Genomic DNA, 27,005 nt, shown 5'->3' on the forward strand with positions numbered 1-27,005 from the left:
TGGAAAGCAATGTTTCGGTTCTTTATTTTATAGCGTTGTGAACTGAACTTGCAACAAATGAACGGAAAGGGTAAGCAGAACATGAGTCAGTTCGTCAAAGGGTCAGCAAAACAATAGGCAGCTAGGAATGGGAGAGCAGCAATTTTTATATTTGGCCTTTAAAAAAAATATGCAGATCCCTCCTGAAAAAAGAAGGGAAGATATAATTCCAGGAGAGATTAAGTAGGGGGGAAATTTGGGCAAGTGATTCTTTGCTGCACTCAGGTTGGTTGCTTCATTAGATGACGTGCGCCAGTTGTTTTGTTCATCGTTGATATAGCCTTGGGACTGGCACAAAAAAAAATATGGAGGGGAGGGGAGAAGACCCTCCCTTCAGGCTCCTCGAAACGTCAGTTATGCTTCTTTCCGTACTGTTGCTCTGATGGAGCTGAACACTTTGCCAATAGCCTCATAGAGCGGGTCGCAGAAGGTGTGGATGCAGATAGAATAGACTCGGCCGATGCACTGGATCTCAATCAAGTAGCTCCTGATGCAGGGCACCACTGCCCAGATGTGGAGGAAGGACAGAATGGCAAAGTAGATGCCCCAGATGAGAGCCATGGGGATGCCAAAGAGGGCAGACAGTAAGCGATAAAACCAGTATTTTGTCACAGTGAAGGTGGTGAAGCTTGCCTTCCAGACCCCGTCGAAACTATGGGTTCCCTCAGGTTCGGCAATCACGTCTTCGAAGTCAATCTGCAGACAAAAGGTGACATAAGTTCAGGAGGGAAATCAAAAAGCGACAACCAAGCCTGAACCATCAAATCTGACAAATAAACTCAACAAGGCACTTCTTTCACTTTGAAGGTAGCAGCGATGCAACTTGATATCCAGAGTAACCTATATCAACACAGCGCTCGTGTTTTAAAAGAGGCACAGGAGATGGAGTTGAGATGCTGGCACTAGGAAAAAGATTGGGAGGACCATGGTAGCCTTTACGATGGCTTACCATCTTGTCTTGCCTATATGCAAGCAGAGGTGTGTGTGTGGGGATGCAGTAGGTTAGTTTGCTTTTTCAGCTGCTGCACTTTGAGACACAAATCAGCCATAATCTGAGCAATTTTTGACATTTGTACCAAACACTAGGGCAAATGAAGCGCTGCCCCCTATCAAGCTCAGACTTTCTTCCTCCAAGTCCATCTGCTTTCTTACTTGCATCCAGTCCAGAGGGTGGCTCTGAATGTTTGCTTCCTCCGCCTTAATTTGTTCTGCCCCAAGCAAGCATCGGGATGGGGACAAAGTTAGAATTAGTTTGGTCCACCTGTTATTGGCTCTGGCTCCATCTACAGTTGGCCAACCTGCTTTCCACGATACGCTACAATAATCTTTATTGTCATTGTCCCATACAGAGCAACGGAATTGAAAAAATCTACATCAGACATTCAAAACCAACAAGCCTGCTATTCCAGCTATCCCAGCCTGCTTAACCCCCTAAAAACTCTGATACCCCATAATTAAATACAATATACCCCCACAGAGACTACCACCAACCCACCAATGGATATCAACCACCACTGCATCTTGGCTAGGCTGTCTATTTTGGCTTAAAGTGAGCATTTCTTGCTGTTTTATGACCAGCATTTTTATTGCATTGCAGGGGTATGGAATCTTTTCTTTCAGCCCCTGGGCTGCTTCCCAGGGGGCACATGCCAGGGAAGGGTGGCGCCACAAGCAAAAGGTAGTCTCAGCAATGGATGTGACCGCTTCGCGTCAAAACCAGAGGGGCCTATGCACACATCTCTCCCATCTGCCATCCAGGAAAATAAAAGGCATCACCACCACCCAAGGACACAGGCCAGCCAGGCCAGCCATAGGCAAACTTGGCCCTCCAGTTATTTTGGGACTACAACTCCCATCATCCCTGACCACTGGTCCTGTTAGCTAGGGATGATGGGAGTTGTAGTCCCAAAACATCTGGAGGGCCGAGTTTGCCTATGCCTGAGCCAGGCCAAAGCACTCAAGGAGGACACAGAAGAGAGGCAGTGAGGGGCATGGCCCAAAGAAAGGAGATGCAGCCTAAGGAGAATCCCAAGACTCAGAATAAGTAGCGTAGACAACTACATCTGGTCCCTGGACCTGAGATTCCTCACCCCTGCTATATTGGATTCAATACAAACAGCTTGTGGCATGCCATAAGTGTTCATAGTATATGTGCATTTTATAGTTCCAGTGCTTTTTTTCTAAAAAAAAATGTTTAGGAGTACTCATATTGAAATACTGCCCCTCGATGAGGCCAAACTTATATTTACAAAATGTTTAGGGGTATGCGTCCTCCCAGAAAAAAGCACTGAATAGTTCATTTCATTTATTGTAGTACTAGGCCGTGTGTACACTATGCTGTTGAAGCTCATTAGAGGCACATTTTTTCCCTCAAAGAATTGGGGCACTGTAGTATGTTAAGAGTTGCTGGGAACTGTAACTCTGTGAGGGGTAAACTACAGTTCCCAGAATTCTTTGAGGGAAACTGTGTGCTTTGCATGTCCTTTAAAGGTGTGGTGTGTACATAGCCCCAGTGTATTCTGTCATGAAATGGCTTTTGTTCTGGTCCTTTCAAACTCCAGGGTCCAGCTTACTTGCAAGTTACATGTACTGTAGTTTGGCTATTAGGAGGAACTACCCTTCCTTTCTATTTGAGGGGTTCTTGAGTCCTTTTTTCTAAGCAACAAAAGAAAGAAAGGTATCCAAAGGAGTACATATTTCAGAAATGCCAAAATATCCACAGAGTCTGTCATAACATTTCTTTCTGCGAGAAAATTCACAGAAACATCTTGAAACAAAATAGCTCATCCACATATCGCAAGAACGCATCTTTTGATATAATCCACAGCACAGGATATTTATTGCCGCCAAAATAACCAAATAGGGGAAGTACGTCAAGAAAAAGAAAACACAGAGGCTCAGATCCACTGAACTGTGCATGGATTCAGAGAACACGCGCAGGCTTTTCTGCCTCCTTTCCACTGAGGTTCCAACACACACACACACACGCCAAAAAAAATAAATAAAATAATTAATGACCCGCTGCTATGCAGGAATCTTTCACCCAACATGGGACTTGAACCCACAAACCTGAGATTAAGAGTCCCATGCTCTACCATCTGAGCTAAAGGCATTTTCACAGCAGCTGAGGTTAGAAAGCAGGGCTTTCAGACCTCAGAGTTCCAGAAAAGCTTCTGCTGGGGATCTTCCTATTTCCCCAAAACAGCCCCGGAAGGAGCTGAATAGCAATTCTGTGGCAAATACAGCTTACATGTCCTAGACAATTATTTACCTCCCTTATCGCTTACCTTTCAACAAACATAGCAATCTAGAATAAACCTTGATATCCCACCTGTTATTTTGAAACAGGATTCTATCGCTTACAGAACGGTAATTATTTCTTCTGAGCATTACAGACTTTAAGACATTTGATGAATAGGCTTTGTGGGAATGCAACCTGATTTCTCCCCAATAAGCAGATTCAACAATAAAGACTCAAAAGTCTGCATAAACTTGGTTGATGTCCAACAATAAAGACTCAAAGGTCTGCATAAACTTGGTTGATGTCCGCAGTGGTTAGTCTTGAAGGTGTGAACCATACACGCTACTACATGTAGCAGCGACAAATCTAGTAGACAAATCCATTACTATGTTAGGTCATTTCTGAAATATTGTGTGTGTTGCATGTGTATGAGAGTGTGCGAATGTGTGTGAAGGCAGAGTTAGTGCCAGTGGCAAGCTGTAAAAAAAAAAATTTTTAGTTTGTACACTGCACGATAAATGTGCGCAATAAATTTAGTCACTGTGATGATATATTCGAGGGGTTGAGGACCTATGAAAGGGTATTGTAGGCTGAGACTCATTCTAGGTTCATGTGTTGACCTCAGTAAAAATGTTGATTATTATTACTAGGCACTGGGATGAGGCCCTGCAAAATGCCTCCTCTAATGTCAACTGAAGGCTCTTGGGGATGCTTTCAAAGCATTTTATGCTATCGTAATGACATCTTAACTCATCTAGAGGGACAAAGCCAATACAGTTAGTCAAGTCCCCCCTCTCACCCCAATACTGTACATCATGATATCATTCCACGATGGCCGTGCTGAAGAAAGCTTGATGGACCTGTCATCAAATCCTTAATGCATATGGTAGGTCACTGTTTTTGGCGTCATTTTAGATAAGTGGTGTCAAACTGCAGTTCAGTTTGCCATACCATCCAATGCAGAACAGAGCATTTCAATCAAAACAGCTGGATGGGGCAAAGACATGAGAGTGGTAAAAAGAAGTTTCTGTTCTCATCCTGAAGCAAAGTTCTTAACCCGAGGTACTATTTCTGGGTTAGCGGAGTCTGTAACCTGAAGAGTCTGTAACCTAAAGCATCTGTAACCCGAGGTACCACTGTATTGTGTTCCCATGCACAGAAATATTAAATACTTAGTTCCTTTATATACCACGTAGTTCATGGTGTGTGTGTGTATGTGTATTTCAACCATTTTTAAAATTATGTCTGTTAATTGCCTTGGGGCATATATGTGGAAGGCAATTCTAAATTCTAATTCTAACAATGACAACAACAACAACAACAACATGTCTGAGTCCTATTCCTTATCTAGTTCTTTAACCACCACTCCAGAGAAATGGCATATACTTTTGCTTGGTCGTTTTTGATTTCCATTTCCAATCAATTTTCCAAGTAGCTATTAAAAACTTAATAGCTGCTTAATTGCATGCTGCTCATGCTCAGAGGTAGGCAGACACCTGTTCCTTAATAGTACATGTACACAGGGGAATTTGTTGATTCTGCAGCTTCCAGGGAATGTAGCGGAATGAGCACAACTCATTTGAAAAGCTGTTTTGCATTTGTCTCTTCCATCCCATTTCTGCATTAGTCTGTGATCTTTTTTTGTAAAGTCCGTATAAAAATCTACATCCATATCAATGTATGCATTGCTAAACATGTTTTATTCTTAAAATAAACTTAAGAATGCATTTTGGTGATTTTTCAAGCTGAGAACTGTACCGCAAAACTTCAAGAAGTATGAAACTCGAATGTCTTCCAGTTTGTGCATTCATCCAGAGGGTGCAAATCAAGCTGGTTAGCTTGAAAATGTGGAGAAAATGAAGCTCTCTCTCTCCTCACTCTAAATTGACCAAGATAAAAAAAAAAACCAAAACACTCCATAAAAACCTTTTGCTGGGGTCAAGGTTTTTAAACGGTATGATCATCTCTGCTTCATCCACAACCCATTTCCTGATCTCAATACTGGTTGGCTTCCTACCATTCAATTTGGTAATGCCACTTGTATAACAGCTTTTGTTCATGTTTGCTATAAGAAATATTAAAGCTTAGTTTTGCATATGGGCTCGTTGCTCAAATGACTGAGTGTGTGTGTGGGGGGGTTTAAATGAATAAATATGCAGCACAATCCTAAATTTGTTTTATTGGAAGCAAAACCCTCTGATCTTAATAGAACTTTCTCCCGTAGAAGTGTGTTTAGGACTGCAGCCAAAATAAAGGCCTCTGAGTCTTGGGGCGGGAAAGATCCACCAGAAAGCTGCAGAAGTTTAAGGAAAGTTTGAATTTTTGTTGAAGACCTGCAGGCCTATGCATTATAAAGTCAAAAGGGAAGGTATGTCGAAGAGAGGAATCTTTCAATGGTGGGAATTTTTGCGCAGGTACATTTAGTCGTGCTCTCTTGAATTCAGCTGTAGTCTTCAAGGTGTTGGGATTTAGAAACCTTTGTAAAATATGCAGAGTGGCGCCTTCACAATGTAATTAAGTAACAAACCTTGCTGGGATTTCTGAAGTAAAATCCCAAAGGATAAAGGGTGCTTCCTGCCTCTCTGCCACACTGCTATTGCTCCTAGTGGTTAGGTCCTAGATATTACAGTGGTACCTCGGGTTACATATGCTTCAGGTTACATACGCTTCAGGTTACAGACTCCGCTAACCCAGAAATAGTACCTCGGGTTAAGAACTTTGCTTCAGGATGAGAACAGAAATTGGGCTCTGGCGGCGCAGCAGCAGCAGGAGGCCCCATTAGCTAAAGTGGTGCTTCAGGTTAAGAACAGTTTCAGGTTAAGTACGGACCTCCGGAACAAATTAAGTACTTAACCAGAGGTACCACTGTATTAGGAATCCCTGTTTCCCTGAGGTCTCTGATTATTAGTGAATTAATTCATACCATTTGTAGGTGGCTGCCTTCATCTCTAAATTTACATCAGAGATGGGGAACACGCGACTCTCCAGAGGTAGATGGACTCTAACTCCCATCAGCCCCAGAAAGCATGGCGAATGGTCAAGGATGACGGGAGTTGTAGTCCAGGAAAAATTCAGTGCTAAAGGTTCCCCCACCCACGGCTGCCATTAAAATCACCACCATTCTCTGAATGACTCTGTGTGTGTTTTAAATACTTCATTGTTAAATAGGACCATCAGAGGATGCTGCTGTTTCTGGAAATAATAAAAATCTGTCATGTTCAAGGGCAAATAATGCATCCTCACATGCTTAATGACCCAAACTGTACAGCTGAAAACAGATAAGATTATTACAATAGGGAAAGATTTTATCACACTCGTGTTCCCATAGAGCTCAGTTTCCTTTTTGAAACAATTCACTTGGAGCAAATATGCATTGCTCATAAAATGACCACAGCTATGAGTCATGGAAGTCTTGCTGCAGGGAACAGGCAGACAGGGGAGACAGATCAAAATTGGAATGCCACCAGAGAATGGATTCACTTTCCTTAAAAGGGGAGAAGTGGGTTGGGGGGCTTTTTCTTAGGCTCTGTGATTATATTATAATTACAAAGCCATTAAGGATCATTTGGAGAACCTTGTAAATTAAGCCTGAACTGAGAGGAAACAAAGAGCCTTACCACGAGGTGCCAAAAGCTACAGAGATTGTGGAGCAAGTACTGGAACGAGCCTGGGTTTTTTTTTTCTGAACAGAGATTTCCCCTTTCCTTTGGAACATACACATAACCAGCAGACATCCGGATGTTCAACTTATCAAAGGAATGCTGCAGATGGAGAACCACAACAGGTCAACACCCACATATCTGCGAAAGGTATCAAGTACAGGAGAAGAATGTGGGATTGATTTTGGACCAAAGCATCTGCAGTGGGAAAAGCAGCCAGAGATCCAGTGGATCTGTGTTGTCTCGCAACCACACAATCAAGGTACAGTGGTACCTTGGGTTAAGTACTTAATTCGTTCCAGAGGTCTGTACTTAACCTGAAACTGTTCTTAACCTGAAGCCCCACTTTAGCTAATGGGGCCTCCTGCTGCCACCGTGCCACTGGAGCAGGATTTCTGTTCTCATCCTGAAGCAAAGTTCTTAACCTGAAGCACTATTTCTGGGTTAGCGGAGTCTGTAACCTGAAGTGTATGTAACCTGAGGTACCACTGTATTTTAGCAAGGCTAATGCTAGCTGCAGCTGATGGGAGTTGTAATCCTGACTTATCAATCAATCATTTTATTTGTGTGCCGCCTTTCCAAAGTTAAAGCCACGCTCGAGGCGGCTTACAATGTAAAAAAATTACATGCCGGCCAACGTCAAAGTAGTCAGAATAACAAATAAACAAAATATCAAGAAGCACACAACCATATCGAACAAAACCCTCGAAAGGACATCATAATCCAGGATTCTTGTCCAACACCCTCAGCTTTTCTACCTGGAGTCGTCCAGGGCCCCAACCCCTCAGGCCAGGTGGAAAAGGCCTGCAAGGCAGAGAGCAGGTCTTCCAGGACTCACAGCCAAGATGGAGGGCATTTGTTTGGCAAGGCTGACTTGCCTACACCTTAGGATAAATGCAGAGTATGCAGCTTCATCAGGTCCATTTTTTTAATTAAAAGAACAGTTAAGTGCAGCCTTTGCTTTTTATTTGGGCTGCAGTACAGTTTAACTCTTCCCTCCCCAGCTTCAATACCGATGAAAATGGTGCTAATGGATGCACTGGGGTCAATTTTCGTTGGGATCACACTTGGGGAGGGTTCAATCTACCTTTCCCTGCATCCTGGAGTCTCATGCTTAGTATTAAATGTGGGGTCAGGAACCTGATGAAGCTGCACACTGCACATTTAAAGTAGTGTGTAGTTAGCTAAATATTTAATCCCGCATGCTGGTTTCCCTCAACATAGGTGCAGCCATGTGGCTGGGGTTGATGGGAGATGTAGTCGAAAAACTCTGGAGTGAACTAGGCTGGGGAAGACTGACCTACTCTATTCAGAGTGCTAGACATCAAAGAGCACTTTCCCTTATGATCATTTGCAAATACTGTAAATATCTTCTTTCACTCGAAGAAGGGGGCATAATATCTGACTTGAAAGACTGTGCAGCCAAAGTGCATTTTGTCGTAGGCTGCCTAGACACCACACATTTAAAGCTCTCCAAATAACCCTGGGGACTGTAGTTTGTTAAGGGTGAGGGGAACTGTAGTTGTACAGTTCCCAGGATTCTTTGGCGTGTGCATGTGCTTGAAATGCACGCTGCATAAAGGGACATTTATAACTTCAGCTCCGTTGCTGTCCTTTATAAATCCTAGCGTATGAATTTGACAGGCGCAGACCAACCAAAGAATGCAGCACTTTCACCTTTAGCTGTGATGGAATCTTTCCTCCTTCCTATTTTGAGAAGCTGAACTTATCAGCCAGCACTTTGCTGAAAACTAAGCAAGCGCGCTAGATATAAACAAAGCTTTGGGCCATATTTATCCTTCGTGTAATTCACCCGAAACCCATGAACCCTACATCCTACAAGATATTAGTCTCTCAAGTGAGGTCTAGAGTTTAAAGCCATTAACAGAAATGTCCTGGAAGGTAGAGGGGACTGCAGTCCATTGAAGGACCTGAGAACTTTGAGGTTAGCAAGTTTATCTCTGTTTCAGTGGCATCGGACAAAAAATGCAATCATGTGTTCTTGTTTTAGCCATGCACAAATAAAGTCTAAATGCAGAATTCTCTCATGTATTGTTTCTGTACCCATTTTCATTCACAGAACATCCATAAACTAGAAAGGCACATGCTCAGTCAATGTAACATGGTATGTATGGCAAAATCCTTGGAGAGGTGCTTGCATTTGGGATCACACCTGCTATCCTGACTTACAGGTTTGCAAACAGACTCTACTTACTATGTGAGTGGTGACCTTGCTTTTTGATTGGTCCCAGATCACACATTCAGAGCTCATAAAACTTTCCTTTAGGCATGTTCCCCTCCATGCATGGATAGAATGTATGAAAAGGGAGCAGATTGTGTCCACTGCCTCAATGGACATGCATAGCCCCTCACTGTCTCTTTCCATTATGCGGGAAAATTCCTCCTCTCCCACTCAATCAGTGCATGGAAAAGAATATGAGAAGAGGGCCAAGGTCCTTTGAAAACATTTATTTATTTATCTATAGCAAGTCCGCAACTTATACACATTGAACTTGTGCACATTCAGTTTTAATGCACTTGGCAAATATTTTTTAAAAAATTAAAAAGGGGGCAGAAGCCAGGGGGGCAGGAAGGCTGGCAATCCCACCTGCCACTGCACCCCGTATGTTTTGGCTATACTCTATTTTGGCTTTAGGCGTGATCCCCGGAACGTAACCCCTGTGTAGGTTGAAGGCTTGCAGCATTTATTTAGTTATTTATTGCATTTATAGCCCACCTTTCTTCTCCAAGCAGTTCAAGGTGGTGTACGTGGTTCTCCCTCTCCTCATTTAATCCACACAAGAACCCTGCGAGCTACGCTAGGCTGAGAGGCAATGCCTGGCCCAAGGTCACCCAGGGAGCTTCATGGCTGAGTGGGGATTTGAACACGGGTCTCCCAGGTCCTAGTCCAACACTCTAACCACTAGGCCACACTGGCTCTACATGCAAGTGAGGAGCAGGGGGAAGGAAACTAGTGCATGACTATATATGCCATGTTGAGCGAACAGGACTAGATAGGATGCCCTCAATCTAGTTTGCCTACGTGTGCTGAAAATTCTATGATGAGCTGGAATCTTCGGGAATAGCTGCAACTTCCCCGAGCCAATCAGGGATGCCTATTCTTCTGACCTTCCCAGCAGCCTCCACTCTGAGCACAACTCTCTGACAATCTTTGTCCATTCCCTCAAAGCAGAAGCATGCATACAGGAAGTGGAACGGTGGTCTTGCTTTTTAACAATACTGGTGGCAGGTGCTTTCATGCTGGAATTCAAGACACAGCCCAGGCATTAAATGTTGCTTTCCAGACTCCAATACTGAAGCTGGATCTGGATGTTATGCTGTAGTGGGAAAACCAGATGTGTGAGCACACCAACCTACTTTCTGGGCTTCTGGCATAATGTCTAAAGGGGTGTGTGGCATATACTCCCCTTGGACAGAAATATGGGTACCATATGCTCCGACAGATGGATGTCAACAAGCCATTTTTGGAGACTGTCCTGGGTGGGCCATTGGCCCTGCCCAATAAATTGCTGTTTTGACTTTTATGCACATGGTTTACACGTAGCTATAGCAAGCAAACATTTTCCTACGGGGGTATGACTCATGGGCATGGGCAGCGAAGTGAAAACCAGTACATAAGGGTTCAATTATGCTGAAAAAACTGAGGCATAAACAAAATTAGTCCTTGATCCTAATCAACACCGCCGCTGGTTCATTCCTTGAGGAATAATTCTTAACGTCCAAGATAGATAAAATTCTCACTTTTCTATCAGGGCGCCAAAGTAAAACAAGCGGCCCACGGATATTACCGAGCTGGCCTCTGCATCAATCAATGAGTCAGCAGAGCTTAGGTAATTTTAGGAATCCTTGGATTTATGAAAGCTAAAACGACAAATAGAAATATATTGTAATATGACCTGTGAACTGAAGTTCCAAATCTATGTCTGGACATTAGTAAATCACCTGATTTTTTAAATATATGTGAGAACGTTGAAAATAGACAGGCACACATGCAATGCCCTAAAGCACTTTCCGGATGGAAACTGTGTGTACAGTGAATGCACACAGTGATGGGAAGGGAGCTCATAATGGTAAGCTGCACCCCAACTTATGCATATTAACTACACCAGATGTGGGGGACATCAGGCTTGAGTGGGGAGGGTGCCATTGCCATCCTCCAAGTTTTCCTGTCCAGCTGTTGAAACTCTTTCCAGACCACATCCCCTCCCTAAGCCACACCCCCTATTCTCACACCACTCCCCTCTCTGCCTCTGCTCCACGCCCTCTTTAAGTGTATTTGCCTGGCTGGAATCAGTCTGGTCAATTTGCCAAGCTGTGGGCTCTGCTGTTGATGCAATTTCCTTTCCCCAGTTAGTGCCTCAAATGGCGACACCTTCCTGCATCTGCTTCTGGTCCAACCCTCTACTGCTATCTTGGAACTCGGCCTTCTGTTTGGCTCCACTCTGCACTTGTGCCAGGTGCTCTGGTCTTTGTCTGGCTGGCCTGTCTCTAGCCTTTCCAATCCTTGCCTGTTTGTGCCAGAAACTGGCCACAGCCTGTGTCAGAGTTAGGCCAAGGCCTGATACAGGAAAACTGAGATGTAGGTGGATTTTGAAAACAATCTTTAAAACCTGTCATGATGTGATGGCTCTGTGTGTACAGTGGTACCTCGGGTTGAGTACTTAATTCATTCCAGAGGTCCGTTCTTAACCTGAAACTGTTCTTAACCTGAAGCACCACATTAGCTAATGGGGCCTCCTGCTGCCGCCGCGCCACCGGAGCACGATTTCTGTTCTTATCCTGAAGCAAAGTACTTAACCTGAAGCACTATTTCTGGGTTAGCGGAGTCTGTAACCTGAAGCGTATGTAACCCGAGGTACCACTGTAATGCAGAAGTGCCAGCAGGGAATGTGCAAATGATTTCTGTACAGTGGTACCTCGGGTTACATACACTTCAGGTTACAGACGCTTCAGATTACAGACTCCGCTAACCCAGAAATAGTACCTTGGGTTCAGAACTCTGCTTCAGGATGAGAACAGAAATCGTGCTCCAGCATCGTGGCGGCAGTGGGAGGCCCCATTAGCTAAAGTGGTGCTTCAGGTTAAGAACAGTTTCAGGTTAAGCACGGACCTCCGAAATGAATTAAGTTCTTAACCCGAGGTACCACTGTATGTGTCCAGGCTCCAGGGCCTTGTGGTAAGGGGAGGAAACTTGACTCTGGATAGCTCAGCTGGTTAGAGCGTGGTGCTGAGAATGGCAAGGTTGCAGGTTCGATCCCTGTATGAGATGGCTGCATATTCCTGCATTGCAGGAAGGTCTCTTCCAATTCTACAATTCCATGATCCAGGGCCTATAAAGCCAAGTGCAGCGCCTTTTCCCTCTGAGGTGATGCATGCATTTCTTACAGGTTATCAGAGCACTTTGCCTCCTAGAGGTGTGTCCACGGATTGCATTTCAAGCACGGGCTAGCCTACCTCACAGGGTCGTTGTGATGGTAAAACGGGGGTGGAGAGAATGAGAAACAGTGGGGGCCAGCAGGGCTGCACACGTAGGGTTGTGCTGCTTTCTGGGCTTCCCAGCACTGTGTGTCACTGCTATTTACTGAGAGGCAGAAGGGGAAGGCAGCAGGGAGCCAATGCAGGTACAGTGGAAAAGCCATTCCTTGCTGAGCACCCTGCTCTGCCTTTCAGTAAAACAGCACATGGTGTTGGGAAGCTAGAAGGGCAACACAACCCCACCTGCTGCTGCTGTGTAAACTGCCTCAAGCTACTTAACTCTCTGCTAACTCCTGCAGAGATAAGGTCTGCGTTCCAATCCCTGCGACAGGGTGAGCTCCTGTTGCTCAGTCCCTGCTCCTGCCAACCTAGCAGTTCAAAAGCACGTCAAAGTGCAAGTAGATAAATAGGTACCACTCCAGCGGGAAGGTAAACGGCGTTTCCTGGTTGCTGGCTGCTCTGGTTCGCCAGAAGCGGCTTAGTCATGCTGGCCACATGACCTGGAAGCTGTATGCCGGCTCCCTTGGCCAATAAAGCGAGATGAGCGCCGCAACCCCAGAGTCAGTCATGACTGGACTGAATGGTCAGGGGTCCCTTTACCTTTTTACTGAGAAGAGAAGCTGCTATTTTCTCACATACCCTATATTGAGCAAGGGAGTGTGAAAGGGGATACAATTCAACTATTTCTGCTTATGTTCTATTTCTTAGCTATCCTTATAGGCTTCTTAAAGCATTCCCCCTAAAAACAGGAGAAAACCAGCATAGGTTGCCAGTGCCCGGGGCTGAGGGGGTGGGTGGGAGGGAGGTAAACAGATGGAGTACACATGCACATTCAGTTGCCTTACGGCATCTGCATCACCCAGGAGATTGCAGCTGCAGAGATAAAAAAAGAAGAGTTGCCACATTGCCTGGAGATGTTGCTTCCTGGTTTGCATGGAGAAGCTGTTTTCAACAGAACCCAGCGATGGAAGCATGCAGTTATATTAAGGCAGCGCCGGGTGTTGAAATTTTGTGCCCCCTAACACTTTTGCACCCTGGGCAACTGCTCCTGTGGCCCCGCCCCATACTACGCAGCTGATCATCAACACTGGAAGGTCACACCCAGCAACCATAATTCCAACATGGCAATAGCAATCATCATAAGCCAGTGCTAAACTAAACATTGGAAATGGTTAATTGTAATAATTGCTGTTATACAGACAGAAATTGTTGTTTCAGCTTAGGTATCCACTTTGCTTTTGGACATTTTAAGTCATCGCAAATAAACACAAATTCCAAATCTGCCTGGATGTGCAAATAATGCCACTCTCTCAGATGCCAACATACCTATTGGGTGGGTGGCTCTCCAGACCAAGAATCTGGAATATGTTTAATCCTGATGCGAGTTGAATTCCACACTGCTGAAACAGCTGCTTAAGTGGATGGCTCAAATAATTAGCTGCACTTGAGAAACAGCCTGATGTTTTTGATCGTCAGTATCCATGTGTGAAGTCTGGTGTGGGCCTTGGAGCCTGATGCTCGGAGCCAGACCCTCCAAGTGTCCCTATTTTCCAGGGACGTCCCTGATTTAGAGAAGCCATCCCAGTTTCTGATTTGATCCAGGAATTTCCCACTTTTCCTTAGGATGTCCCTACTTTCATTGCAGAAATGTTGGAGGGTATGGAGTTATCCGACCCCCGAGCCGTCTGAAGGCAATCCTATATAGGGACGTTTTTCAATGTTTAATGTTTTATTATGTTTTTATATATGTTGGAATCTGCCCAGAGTGGCTGGGGCAACCAGTAAGATGTGTGGGGTATAAATAGTAAAATTATCATTACGGAATGGGACGTCCATATTTTCTTTGGAGAAATGTTGGAGGGTGTGCTAACCTACGGTAACTTCCTTGTAAAGTACAACACAGGGTTGCAGCCTAAGTTTACGAAAACAAACACAACCCGAAACATGCAGAAACAAAGTTAAGCACCAAGTTGCAGGCAACCGTGAGTAGGAGTTGCCGGAGGGAACGCACACAAGGGCCTCTTTCACTTTGCCCCATCCTTTGAGGAGGCTGGCATAATCTAGAGCTGGCTGTGATTAGGGATACGAAGAGGCAACAAGCGTCCGGGGCTACATTTAATGATTCAGAGAAAGGCCATGTGTGGGAGTAGGGAGACGCTGTGCTTGGGGAAGGAACAAGAAAGCATTGGAAAAGCAGAGAGACTATGGCATAAATCCTAATATATATAAACGGTGCACATAAACTCCGCAGGCTTTAGCAGATTCTTTGTACATGTAAGGATGTGTAGCCACTGCTACCAGAGTCTTGGAGTAGCAAAGGATTTTGCAGTTCCTCCCTATCCCCCAGATACACACCCTTTATGCGCCGTGCTGTGATTTTATTGTACGATCCTTTTTTTCTTTTCTTTTTTAAAGTTCTCCATCCTCAGGTGTTGGGTCAGATCATGCCTGTTTTAAATTTCTGCTTTTAAAATGCAAATTTCAAGCCTTTTCACTGACACTGGGGGTTATAATCAAAGGGCAAAACAGGAGAATAAGCGAATATTTATTCTGCTGATTTCTAAAGCAACCTGAGTGTCTTCTGGGAACTATATATTATGATTTTGTAAGGAACGTAAAAAGGCAAAGGAAACTATGGTGCATTCCTGTCCACGGTTACTTGGGAGTAAGTTCCTTGAACTCAATAGGGCTTACTTATGCATAGGCTAGGTATGGGTAGGACTGAAATTTACATTAGGTTGTAAGAAAAAAAATCTGCCCCCCCCCAATCTATAATTGGGCATCCATTCCACACATCCATTCTTAGGAACAACCAAAATGCCGCAAAACAGGGAGCTCAGTTGGACAGAGCATGGTGCTGATAACGACAAGGTTGCAGGTTCGATCCCCATATGGGACAGCTGCATATTCCTGCATTACAGGGGGTTGGACTAGATGATCCTCAGGGTCCCCTCTAACTCTATGATTCTATGATGCTATTAATCATTTTAAGTTCTGCAGAAGTTCCAGAGATATCAAAAAATTACCCACTATTTTGTAACATCTTGGTTCATCCTAATAATGGAATTGTCTGACGGTGGATAACTTTTTTTTTTAAAAAGAAAATTTTCAGGTCTGGCTTAGTCTTCACAAACAGCCTGATCAGATGGTAAAACTGTAGTCTGTACCACTTCAGACTGCAGTGTATATGTGTACATGTTTCAGGAGTTCTTTCTCTATATATGCGAAACAGCATGTCAGGGAGAAGGTTATTCAAAGACCCTTCCCAGCTGCTATTTACTTTGGTATGGGCAGAATTTTCAAATACATATGCATATGGGAGAGCATCAGATCCATACCATACACTTAACTGTGAAGTGCATACTGGACACAATACCCATATGTGCACCCCCTGCCCATTAAAATAACATAGTGAACTAAACGTAACTGAAATAGTGAACTAAAGCTTTGTGCAACCTAAGGAGAGGTTTGCATGTTTACCTTATTTCACCTAACTTATTTTGCTTATTTATGGGACTGCCTCTCCTGGTATGCCCCTCAGAAGACCTTAAGGTCCATGAATAATCATAGTTTAGAGGTCCTGGGCCCTAAGGAAGTCAGATAGTCAGATTATCCTCCACCAGGGCCAGGGCCTTCTCAGTGAAGGCTCCGACCTGGTGGAATGCTCTGTCCCATGAGACCAGGGCCCTGCAGGATTTAACTTCCTTCCGCAGGGCCTGTAAGACAGAACAATTCCGCCTGGCTTTCAATTTGAACTTAGCCTGATCTTTTATTCCCCTTCCTTCCCTCCCTCTCCCTCACCATTTTATGAAAATTACTTCTCCCCTGGTCTCCTCACTGGCCCAAATAGGACTAATTTAGCCAGCTAGCCCTGGTGATCATCTAATGTTTATTGGATGGATTCCCCCCGCAAAAATAAATAAATGATTTTTTGTATTCTGAATTTATTGTTATTCACGTTTTATACTGTATTTTATGCTGTTTTTTGTTGCATCAATTAAGTGTTTTAAATTTGTTGTTAACCACCCTGAGCCCGGTTTTCTGAACCGGGAAGGGCGGGGTATAAATAAAAATTTATTATTATTATTATTCTATGAGACAGGAGGAGGAGCAAGGGGAAATGAAGCCAAACCTCCTAAAAACCCAGGCAATGCCCCCAAATTCAAAGTGGCCAGGGCAGGAGATAGCAGCCTGGCACTTTGGGGCAGCTGCCAGGGCCCCAGAACCATGCCGGAGTCCACTGCCGGTGGGCCATTCTTACAGCCTGGCAGTCTGTGGAGCGCCAGGTAGCTAGATCTAGCCATCCTTCTATTTATTCAATGCCCCTGGGTAGGCATCACTTTAGGGAATTTTAGGTGTATAGTGTTATGTACTGAAGTTCTCGCCCTGGGCCAGCAGGGGGATACTGTAGATAGTTTTCACTCAGGTCCACATATGCAAATAAGGGATTGAAAGTGACGTTCAGTGATTGGATAGTTACAGAAAATGGTTACTGTTGCGTTCTAGTGGAGCTGTATATAAGCAGGCTGGCTGAACCCTTCAGTTCAGTTGTGTTCTGGCCTGTGAATAAACAAGAGCTGTTTGAAGAATCGCTTTGTCGTCTAATATGTTCACCCACAACTTAACACATAGAGCCAGCTGCTCAATACTGCCAGTGCAGCTGGGTAAGCCTGCTAAGGCCCACTGACACAGGAAGGGGGCTCAGCTGAGGATACAGCCCCCCTCTTGCCCTGGCAGTGGTTACCAAGCTAAAGGAAGCACGATCCTTTCAGAAACTTGTTTGGCTTCCTATTACTTGTATATATCTCACCTCTGCCTCGAAGCCTACCGTATTTTTCGCCCTATAGGACGCACCGTCCCATAAGGCGCACCTAGTTTTTTGGGGGGAAATAAAGGGGGGGGGAATTATTTTTCCCCCAGGCTGGGGCGGGGGAGGCCCAAGCTTCCCCCGACCCCAGCCCCCAAACAGGCAGCTCTCTGCAAGCCATGGGAGCCCAGCGCTGGCTCCCACTGCTTGCTGAGAGGTCCGCAAAGCCTGGACGCGCTGATCTCAGCGCGCGCAGGCTTCGGCATGCTGGCAACTCTCCGCAAGCAGCGGGAGCGCTCCCGCTGCTTGCTGAGAGGTCCGCGAAGCCTGGACGCGCTGATCTCAGCGCGCGCAGGCTTCGGCATGCTGGCAACTCTCCGCAAGCAGCGGGAGCGCTCCTGCTGCTTGCGGAGAGGTCCACGAAGCCTGGACCCCTCTCGCTCTCCAGGCTTCAGCGAAAGCCTGCATTCGCCCCATAGGACGCACACACATTTCCCCTTCATTTTTGGAGGGGAAAAAGTGCGTCCTATAGGGCGAAAAATACGGTATTCGTCTTCAGCTTTGAAACCTCAGGTGCAATAGACTTTTATGTAGCACCTTGCAATGCACATCACGGGAGCACATCCCCTGCTTTTTATGAGTTACAAGGCATTTTTTAAAAAAAATAAAAAAATGCTGAAGCCATTTGATGAACTGCTTACAGAGCAGATTCCTTGTCCCCAGCCTAATCATTTGTCTTCTGTGGTTGGCTTTGCTTTTATGGCGCTGTGTAGGTGTCAGCCCGGAGCGAGCAACAAGAAATGCAAAAGCCCTGAACAAATAGCTAAAATGCTCAGAAATGGGGGCGAGGGGGGTAGCAGGATTCAAAGTTAAAGCAGAGGTGTGACACATGCAAAAACCAGACTTTGAATATATTTTTTTAAAAAAAATTATGGCAATTTAGCCTGGTTGCACTTTTGTATTTTGTGTTAACAGATATGGAAAAATGACTAATCCTGATTTCCATACTATCAGTCGCTAGAACTGCCATTTCACACTGAAAGCTGGAAACGTCCACGTTTTTAACCACTCTGTTTGTATGGCCACAGGGTCAGGATCAACACCAGTCATCCTCAAACAGCTGCTGGTCCTGGGATAACTGGGCTGGCCCTGGAAGCCACCTGCCATTTTAAATTTTAAATTTCCTACACTTCACTGCAGAACCAGATGCTGCATTGCTCTGGGGCATTGTGGGAAATTTAAAATGGCAGCCAAGGGCCCGGTGGTTGAAAAGGGTGCCCACATTTCCAAAGCTCCCTCAAATCTGGAGCCAGCCCTGCTCTTAGAGGATGATCAATCTATTTCTAGGATCTTGAATATACACCTTCAGGGTAACCTTATTATTAACACTTCAAGGGCTCCCCTCAGGCTTCCACTGAGATAAATACCCCAGAACCACATAGCAAAAAGAGGACTGTCGGACCTTAATTACTGATACACGTTGGTGCTATGCCCAGAATTGACAGTCGCTATGGGATACCATGAGCCATGCTGCGACAGGCCTGAGTAAAGAAGCTGTGGTTTGAAGCAAGAGATCAGCTGTCTACCTTCCCCTTAAACGTTATTTAACAGTCAGTCTGGCCTGGCTGCTCCCTTAAGAGATAATAATATTTGTGATGTGTATATTACTTTCTTTTTGTTGGTATGCTGAAGCATGAGTGATTCTCACATCTGCCACACCTGGGGGGGGGGGAATTGCACCAAGTTAGCCTACCCAGAACTCCACATTCCAGGAAACCAGGGCAGTAGCCACAGAAAGGCCTGTATGAACCTGCTCCCCTCAGAAATATTCCAAGCTCTTGATAGTTCAGCTTATCTCTTTCCCACACACCAAGTCTCTAGCACTTTTGCTTTGTGGTGATATAAGGGAAAATGTAAAGACAGTAACTAGTGGCTCGCAAAGAAAGAATTGTTGCTTCCATGTCTTAGTGGTCTGCCTAGTTAACCCGACAGGATAAATGACATGTGCTAGGTCCTTGTTTCCAAATGTTACAATAAGAAAATTGCATTTTTTTTTAGTGTTTAATACAATTAACTTGTTTTATACATTTAAGGCTATCCGTAGGGATATTTTTCTGGTTGCAATTATATCATCCCTTGGTTACCCACCGTCATCCCTCAGTACCGTATTTCTAGCTAGAGGCGTGAAGGGAACCTATGTCAAGGGAACAGGGCTACAAACTCAGGATTAGCTTTGTGCACAGGAAAACAGAACTTGATTTATTCCTTTCTAGGCCAAGTACCATAAAGGTTTGGAAATATGGCCACCCTGTAACTTTCAGGAAACACTGGTCAACACAAACAGATTATGTGGTAAAACTGTTCCTAGGCATCATATCTGTTGAAATGGACTCTAGTCCAAACACGTTTATGGCATAATAGCTTTGCTAATCTTAAAGGTGCCACAAGTCTCTTGGTTGTTACTTCAAGAGTGTTTCATTTCAGAGTAGAGATAGATGCTGATACATCTGAATGAGTGAGTCTACCCACAAATATACACGAAGAAGTAAATTAAATTTGTGGAAGAATGGTTTGAAGTCTAGCCACTTCCCTGACATGCTCATTTTCTGCATTCAGGATTGAGCTTTTGTTTTGTTTTGTAGAGCAGGGACAATTCACACATACACAGCTTCTCTGTTCGGTCTGTGGTTCATACAGACCAGCCCTCAGCTGGATTCAAAGCTTCAGCACTGCATTACTGCTGCTGTTCCCCAATTGCAGCCACCTAAAGGACATTTTCCTACAGCAGCAGTTTGAATATGTAACTGCAAAACTAGTTGCTGCATGTAAATTATGAAAATAAGAATCTTGAGTAGGGGAAAATATCTTTTGTTTCTGAGAGGGTCCACTATCTGAAGTTGTTCCCAATGTTCTCATTTTCCTTTGGGACACAGGATATAACTGACATCTTTGATCTCTCCCTTGAGAGATGCTTGCAAACATTTCCTTAAAGATATGTGTTTTTTCCTCATCAGTGATTGGCCTCCTATTCCCAGTAGGATCCATCTTTTTTCTTCATTCTGTAATGTTGTTGAGAGCTATCTAGATTCCTTTCAGCCTTGCACATATCACTAATCCTCAGAAGGTTTTGTTGCTTTGGGAACCTCAGCTGATGCTGAAGAATGAGTTAGAAAATATGTTATTCTCCTCACTCCCTAAACACTCCCCTTCTCAGGCTTATTTTCTCTTCCTCAAAGAGAAAGATTATATTATTTATTCAACCTGTTTTCTTGTGCTTCATTTTGCACGATTCTTTAACTTTTGCAGTTTTTTTGCAGGCCAAAGTAGCCTAATAGTGAGAAACCTAAGATATCAAGAGTCTAGTTCTATGCAAGTTTGCTCAGAAGTAAATGAATGGACTTCTGCCACTGAGCTGTGGCCCTTTCAACACTTTAGATTGAAAGATGGGGTTTAGAAAACTTGGAAAGTCTGGTTCTGCAAGCAAACATTCTGTTGCTAATCAGCCTATAAAAAGGAGCTACTTTTTCCCTCTACACCAGGCCTAGGCAAACTCAGTCCTCCAGATGTTTTGGGACTACAACTCCCATCATCCCTGACCACTGGTCCAGTTACCTAGAGCTGATGGGAGTTGTAGTCCCAAAACATCTGGAGGGCCGAGTTTGCCTATGCCTGCTCTACACCAACAGAATAAACTATTTTTCTCCATAATACCTTCACTGGGCAGGTGGAACCTTACAGATTTCTATCTGGGACAGAAAGCCTTTCTGTACCCTAGCTTCCATCATTTGTGATCCTTGGCCAAAACAGTTGGGGCTGATGGGAGTGGAGAATCAACCAGCACCTGGGATGGGAACAAGACCCCCCATCCTAGATGCAAAGGTTTCTTCTCTCACTCAAGAGGCTTCATGATGTAGCGCTGCAACATCAGATTGCTTACAATGAGTGAGTTGCAGAAATATGTTTTTTCCAGAAGTTCAGCAAAACTTGGACTACAAACCATCCTTGGCCATCACATCTGCAGCATGATGCGCCTCTGCCAGGAATGGATTACATCCATGATTTTCCCTGACCTAGATGGGCCCTGATAGTATTTTCCATTGACCCAGATACGTTGGACTAGTATAAATGTGACATTTACAAAATTAACAAGAGATCCAGAAGGGCCTTTGCTCCAGTTCACTTAATGACTTCTCCTTTTGGCATTTTTAGTTTGGAAAAAGGATCCCCCGTCCTGCCCCCCTTTTATCTCCATTGGGTAAGGCAGATTGCCTTTGTGCTCCCATCTGTGAATAAAGCAATGCTTTTGCAAAAACGATTCCGTGGAAAGTCAGGTCCATATGACAGAATAAGCACACAAGTGAGGCTTGCAACAAAATGTTGAAAAGTGCTATTCTCCTGTTTCAGGGTTCCAGCCATGCAGCTATACCCTTTCCAGGAGACTCCATTCCATTTGCCCACCCTCCCAGTTTTCTGTTCTGCAGCTAAACATCCAACCAGCATTCCATGGCCCCTCAACATACTCAGTCATCATTGAATTTGTTTTGGGGTGGTTTTTTTGTCCCCCTGTTTTTGCAACGAGTTTTTAAATTCTTTCTTTATATTGTGGAGTGGGTGTGGTGCCATTTTGGCTACATAATTGCTAATACTCACCCCTGAAGTTGAGAAATGGAATAAATGATTTCCCCCCTTGTTCATTAACATTGGGCCCTTCAGGGTAAGCCATCGTCTGAAACAAACTACAGGTTACCATGAATGAGCAGCGGGTTGGCCCCATTGTTGCTCAAATTATGCTCATCCCTATTACTCCCTTTTGTGCAGCTGGAAAGCAACAGACCACAGTGCTGGCTTAGCATTATGTATAAATCAGTGTTCATGGCAGATGCTCATGGCTTCTTTGGGAGACATAGCATTAACCCAGAGCTGTGATTTGTTTATTCCTGGCTTAGCAAAGGGAGGAGCAAAGTAGTGTGATTTGAGCACCATGAAAATGAAACCAGCGAGTCTGCACCCCAGTTAAGCCCTCCAATCTTCCCTGAGGCTGCGACATGTTAAAAATCAATCTCAGACAATATACTCTGTAAGTTTTAATCAATCGATTCACTGATTAACAGCACAATCCTGTGCTTACTCAGAAGAAAGTTCCACTGGGTTCACTCCCAGGTAAATGTGCATAGCACTGCAGCCAAAATCTGCCTACATTTGTATACGAATAAGCAATTGTTCACAGGGTTTTTGTTTGGTTTTTCCAACTATGCCTTTGTGTGCTGTAATACCATCTTAGAACTGACATTCCCTTCTATGTGAGCGAGAAAAGGGAATAGTGTCTCTAAGGGGATGTTTGCCACCTGTAGGTTTTTTTTGCAAGCATTAGTATCCCCCCCCCCCGCATTTCTTTAGAAAAAAATGTTGTCAGATTAAATAAATAACCAAAACATGACAAAATATTGCAGGTTTATTATTCTCCTCTTTCTTCAGCATCCAGTGGCAAATTACGGCCTTGCTTTAAAAAACCCCAAAAAGCTCCTAGCCCCGCCTTCTGAAGCCAAGCCCTTGTGGGCAGCCTGATACTTAATGAGAAAAATATACAAACATGTTTTTTTCCTATTTAGTCAGGCAACCTGAAGACGTTATGTTTTGGGACCAAGTAATACTCTAGCTATGCATGAGAACAAAGGAGTCAACTCCTAGGGGCCAAGCCCCTTTGACCCACCCCAATACAATATTTGAGGGTGTCAGCCCCCCCCTCAAATCGATGAGCATTGCCATTCAAATGGTGTTTGTGCACCCTCAATATTTTACTCAAGTTGGCACTCCTGCATGGGAGCAAAATGCACGGCTTATGTTAATAGGCTGACACAGCGACAGTCATTTTAATATGCATTATCCGTCATGCCTAGAAATCAACGCAAACATTGATCAGAAGTGCAGTCCCAAGCAGGTTTACCCAGAGCAAGTCCCAGCAAGTCCAATGGGACTGAGTCTCTAATACAGGGCCAGATTTAAGTTTGATGAGGCCCTAAGCTACTGAAGGTAATGGGGCCCTTTATATGTCCAGCTGTCCTTTGTCAGCAACAAATTGTCACTGTTTTTTGTGTTGAATATATGCTATATAGACCTAATACGCATCTAAAGCCATATAGAAATGAGCAAACCAGTGATATTTTAGGGAGCAGGCTGGCAGGCGGGGCCCATTACTTACATCATAGGAGCCTACAGAACACAAAACACTGTTGCTGTATGTAGGTTTTATTTTATTTGTTTTTTATCTTATATTTTGGAAATGTATGTCCAGGTTTTTTTCCCTTTAAATTTTTTTTGGGCCCCCAAGAGGGTGGGGCCCTAAACTATAGCTTGTTTAGCTTATACGTAAATCTGCTGTAGTATGTGTGTTTAGGATCGCAGTCCAAGAGTGCAATCCAATGTGTGTGTATTGAGAAGTAAGGGCCACTGTAACTAATGGGGTTTATTCCCAGGCAAGTGACAACAGGATTGCAGCAAATGGCTTTCGTGCAAGAGCTGCCGCTGCTGCTGCTCTTTTTCACTTACAAAGGTACTTTGCAATCTATGACATGTTCACATTCACATTACTGCGAGGCTATGGAAGGGCAGCTGAGTTTAAAAAGAAGGTACATAATCCCTCCATGAAAAGGGGTGGAGCTTGTACCCAGCTCTTCCATAACTATGTTTATCAAGCCTACCACCCTGGAAAAATCCAGTAAATAGCCTCAAATGAAGGCTCCGTTAGAAAGTAAATAGGAAGAAGCTTCCATTTCTGAAACAGGATATGCTTCCTTCATGACATTTTCTGAACATGCTGTTAATTTATTAAAAGTTTGCAAAGGTACTGTGTGGAGTTCTCAAACATTCTAGCGGACAGAGAATTAAAGTATTTTGCTAAAAAGCAATCACAAATGTGATCTGTTTCCTTAGAAAGCCCTCAGCACCATCTGCTTTTTTGGCTGATTTTCCAAACGAAAACCAGTCCTCCTCCAAGCATCCCATACCAACCAGTCTCATTCTCTCCCCCTCCCCACCCCCACCCCAGCATGTCTTCTGATCAGATTCGGATGGGTTCCCCCTTTTTTGTGGGTTTGAGAAAAGTTCTGGACTTCCTACCTTGACCACATCGTCGTTGAGATGCTTGGGGTCTCGGTCGACCAGGTCAATCTCTTTGGTGTGAACGTCATGGAACTCCTTCTCGTTCATTTCATCTGCCATGACCTTGTTGTTGGGCTTGTAGATGTTGCCTTGCTCCCTGATGGTGATGGGCGCTGTGTAAAGAAAGTCCTGGAAAGGGAGGGGTGTGGGAAAGCGGTCAGTGAATCCGATGCGACTACTAAGTGAACGGCGCGGTCCTGGGAAGGGGATGCACGCTCCAAAAATCCCACTCGCTCATCGGACGTTCAGAGAGCGGCTGTCTATGCTGCACTGGTCAGGGAGAGCGCGCGGAGCCTGGGGAAACTTCATCCAGCGAATGCCCCAGAGGCTGGCTTTTTAAATGGACAGAAAGTATCTGACACCACACCCCTCGGTACCAGGCAGAGCCGCGACTCCCGCTCGCGCCGCCAGGGGTCCTCTCCTGGCGCGCGCAAGAATTGGGCAGGTTTGCAGCCGGGGAGGGCGCAGCCGCCTCGCCCCTGTTCACGCGCTTGGAGAATTCGCAGCTTGGAATCCCCAAAGTTTCCTCTTGCAGAGAGCTCTCCCTTAATAAAGCAAGGGGGGGGGACTCCGACGCTCCCTGCCCCCAACAAATCAGCTGGGACACTTGGCACCTTGCCCGCCTCGCGTTTCACGCGCAAAGGAGTACTTTGCGCTCTTGCGCTGGCTGCCAACCGGCGCGCCACCGCGCAGCCTAATCCCACGCGCGTTTTCATTCGACAGCAAGTTCCAGGAGGCCCGCTCATAAGAAAGAGCGCACAAGATCGCAGCCGCGCCCAGCATATGCAGTGGCAAATGTGGGCACCCCAGTAAGCACCCCCTTCTTCGCCAATTTCCTGAATGCCCCCAGCAAAAGGAGGAGGAAAGGCAAAGGCGAGACGAGACCGGGATGTAAATGGGACAGAGGACAATTCCCCGCACCGTTGAGAAAATAACCCCAACATGTTGGCATGGAAGAGCGCTCCTTGCCTTGGGAGGAAGGCTGGATGGGGGAAAAGCGTCTCCTGCAACGAGGCCACTACGATTTAACACCCCTCGTACTCCGGATCCGTTAATGCAGAACAAATACCTCATCCTTGGGTCCATTCAGTCGTAAACCCTCACATGCGTTAGGATTCATCCCTGAATGGACGGGGGAGGGGGACACAAGACGGTTAAAGGCAGAACTAATCCGCGATAAGTGTTAGTACGGGGCTCTAAAAGTCCCTCTAATCGTGCCTCCCTGGAATGCCACCCATTCAAAGAGTCGCTTGCTTGACAGCCGTCCCTCACTCCGCTTCCTCCTTTTTTTAAAAAAAATAAAAATAAAAGGACCTCTCTAAAGTTAAGGCGAAAGAGTGCTGTCCCAACCTGACCCACAACAACCCACAGATTTCTCGAAACCCATTCAAATCTGAATGCTCTTGGCGCAAGTCGGTTGGGTTGCGCCGTTGCCCGAAGACGAGCCGCTTTCGTTTTCAGAAAATCCAAACTCCACGCCACTCTCCAGACTAGCAAACTGCAGCTCCCCTTAAGAAGAAATGCCTTTTGCACACTCGTTACAAGTTGAGCTTTGGAGACGCTCTCCAGTAGATTCCCTCTCCGGCCTTGTAAGAATTAACCGAGACCGGGGTGGGGTTGGCGGGGTTTCTCTCTAACCCCAGTCCTTTCTTTGCACTGGGCAGTGACAGAGAACATATTTGCAAAACACAACCCCCCCCCCCAGGAAAAAACCAACAACTTACTCTAGAGTTGTCCCTAAGCCTGGGTGGGCGCCACTACAGCCTTGGAAATGCTGCGGGGGAAGCGGTTTAAGCAGGAAGGCTCTCTCTGGGAGCGCAGGGCGCACGGAGGGAGGCGGGGGGGGGAAGAAAAAACAAGTGCCCGTCCAGGAGATCAGATTACCAACACAACACAGACAAATAACCCCCGATTGCCCTGAAAACAGGCTTTGCAGTTCCAGCTCTGGAAAGGGCTCCACCGTGGAGAGCAGGAGATAAGGGACGAGCCAAGAGCACTCAAGAGATGGCTGGCGCAAGCAGGTACTCTGTGCCAGGAACGCAAAGCAGCTTCGCGAAAAGAATGAAACATTGCAAAAGCATGCCCTACCTCGGAGTCTACGTATTTGCTCCCAGACATGCTGTCCTGGGCTTGCTCGAGGCTTTGCGGAGGGCGTTACTGACCGGTAATTTAAAAGATCCGACGAAGGAAGATCCGGAATTGTTGGAGTGGGGAAAAAAAAAACAACTACCGCGCACGCACACACACCACAACCGCCCCCCCAACAACGCACACAAACAGAAGACTGCCGAGTGGGCGGTATCTCTAAGTTAGAGTCCTGGCTGGGCGCCAGGGGTTTGTTCTCCCCGCTACAGCTCTAGCGGAGGTAGAGGGCTGGTAGATCTCGGCACATCCCCAAGGCTCGAGGAGCAGCGCGGAGTTGGAAAGGGTAAAATCCACACAAACAGGACGCGCGCTCTGCGCTCTGCTGCTAATTTCCCTCCTTTTGGAAAAGCCTCAGGCGATGCTTGTTTCCTTGCCAGTTGCAGCGACCGTAAAAGAACACACATGTGCACGCTTATTCCCTGAGTTATCCAAGGGCAAGCGGTTAGTGTCTGGTTAAAGA

General features: G+C 45.3%; 1 protein-coding gene across 2 annotated transcripts; it reads right to left on the bottom strand.

Annotated features, from left to right (window-relative positions):
• CAV1 (caveolin 1) lies at window positions 1-26,740 on the bottom strand. 2 transcript variants are annotated; one of them, XM_053406043.1, is made up of 3 exons: window positions 26,489-26,740; window positions 24,359-24,529; window positions 1-735 (listed from the first exon to the last, which is right to left on the bottom strand). In XM_053406043.1, the coding sequence occupies exons 1-3, from the start codon at window positions 26,516-26,518 to the stop codon at window positions 394-396; spliced, it is 543 nt and encodes a 180-aa protein (XP_053262018.1). In that variant the 5' UTR covers window positions 26,519-26,740; the 3' UTR covers window positions 1-393. The 2 variants fall into 2 exon arrangements, with proteins under 2 accessions (XP_053262018.1, XP_053262020.1); XM_053406045.1 differs by lacking the exon at window positions 26,489-26,740 and adding an exon at window positions 26,125-26,450.
• Window positions 26,741-27,005: the final 265 nt, after the last annotated feature.

Source organism: Podarcis raffonei, chromosome 10 (genome assembly GCF_027172205.1).
Source record: "Podarcis raffonei isolate rPodRaf1 chromosome 10, rPodRaf1.pri, whole genome shotgun sequence".
In the NCBI taxonomy this organism is placed as follows: Eukaryota; Metazoa; Chordata; class Lepidosauria; order Squamata; family Lacertidae; genus Podarcis; species Podarcis raffonei.

What these genes read in the sequence shown, in the direction of transcription:
- CAV1 (XM_053406043.1), bottom strand. Translation starts at nt 26,518, where the DNA reads ATGTCTGGGAGCAAATACGTAGACTCCGAG. An exon ending in GCAAATACGTAGACTCCGAG is followed by an intron (nt 24,530 to 26,488) that starts GTAGGGCATGCT and finishes CTCCCTTTCCAG; the next exon opens with GACTTTCTTTACACAGCGCC. An exon ending in TCAACGACGATGTGGTCAAG is followed by an intron (nt 736 to 24,358) that starts GTAGGAAGTCCA and finishes TTTTGTCTGCAG; the next exon opens with ATTGACTTCGAAGACGTGAT.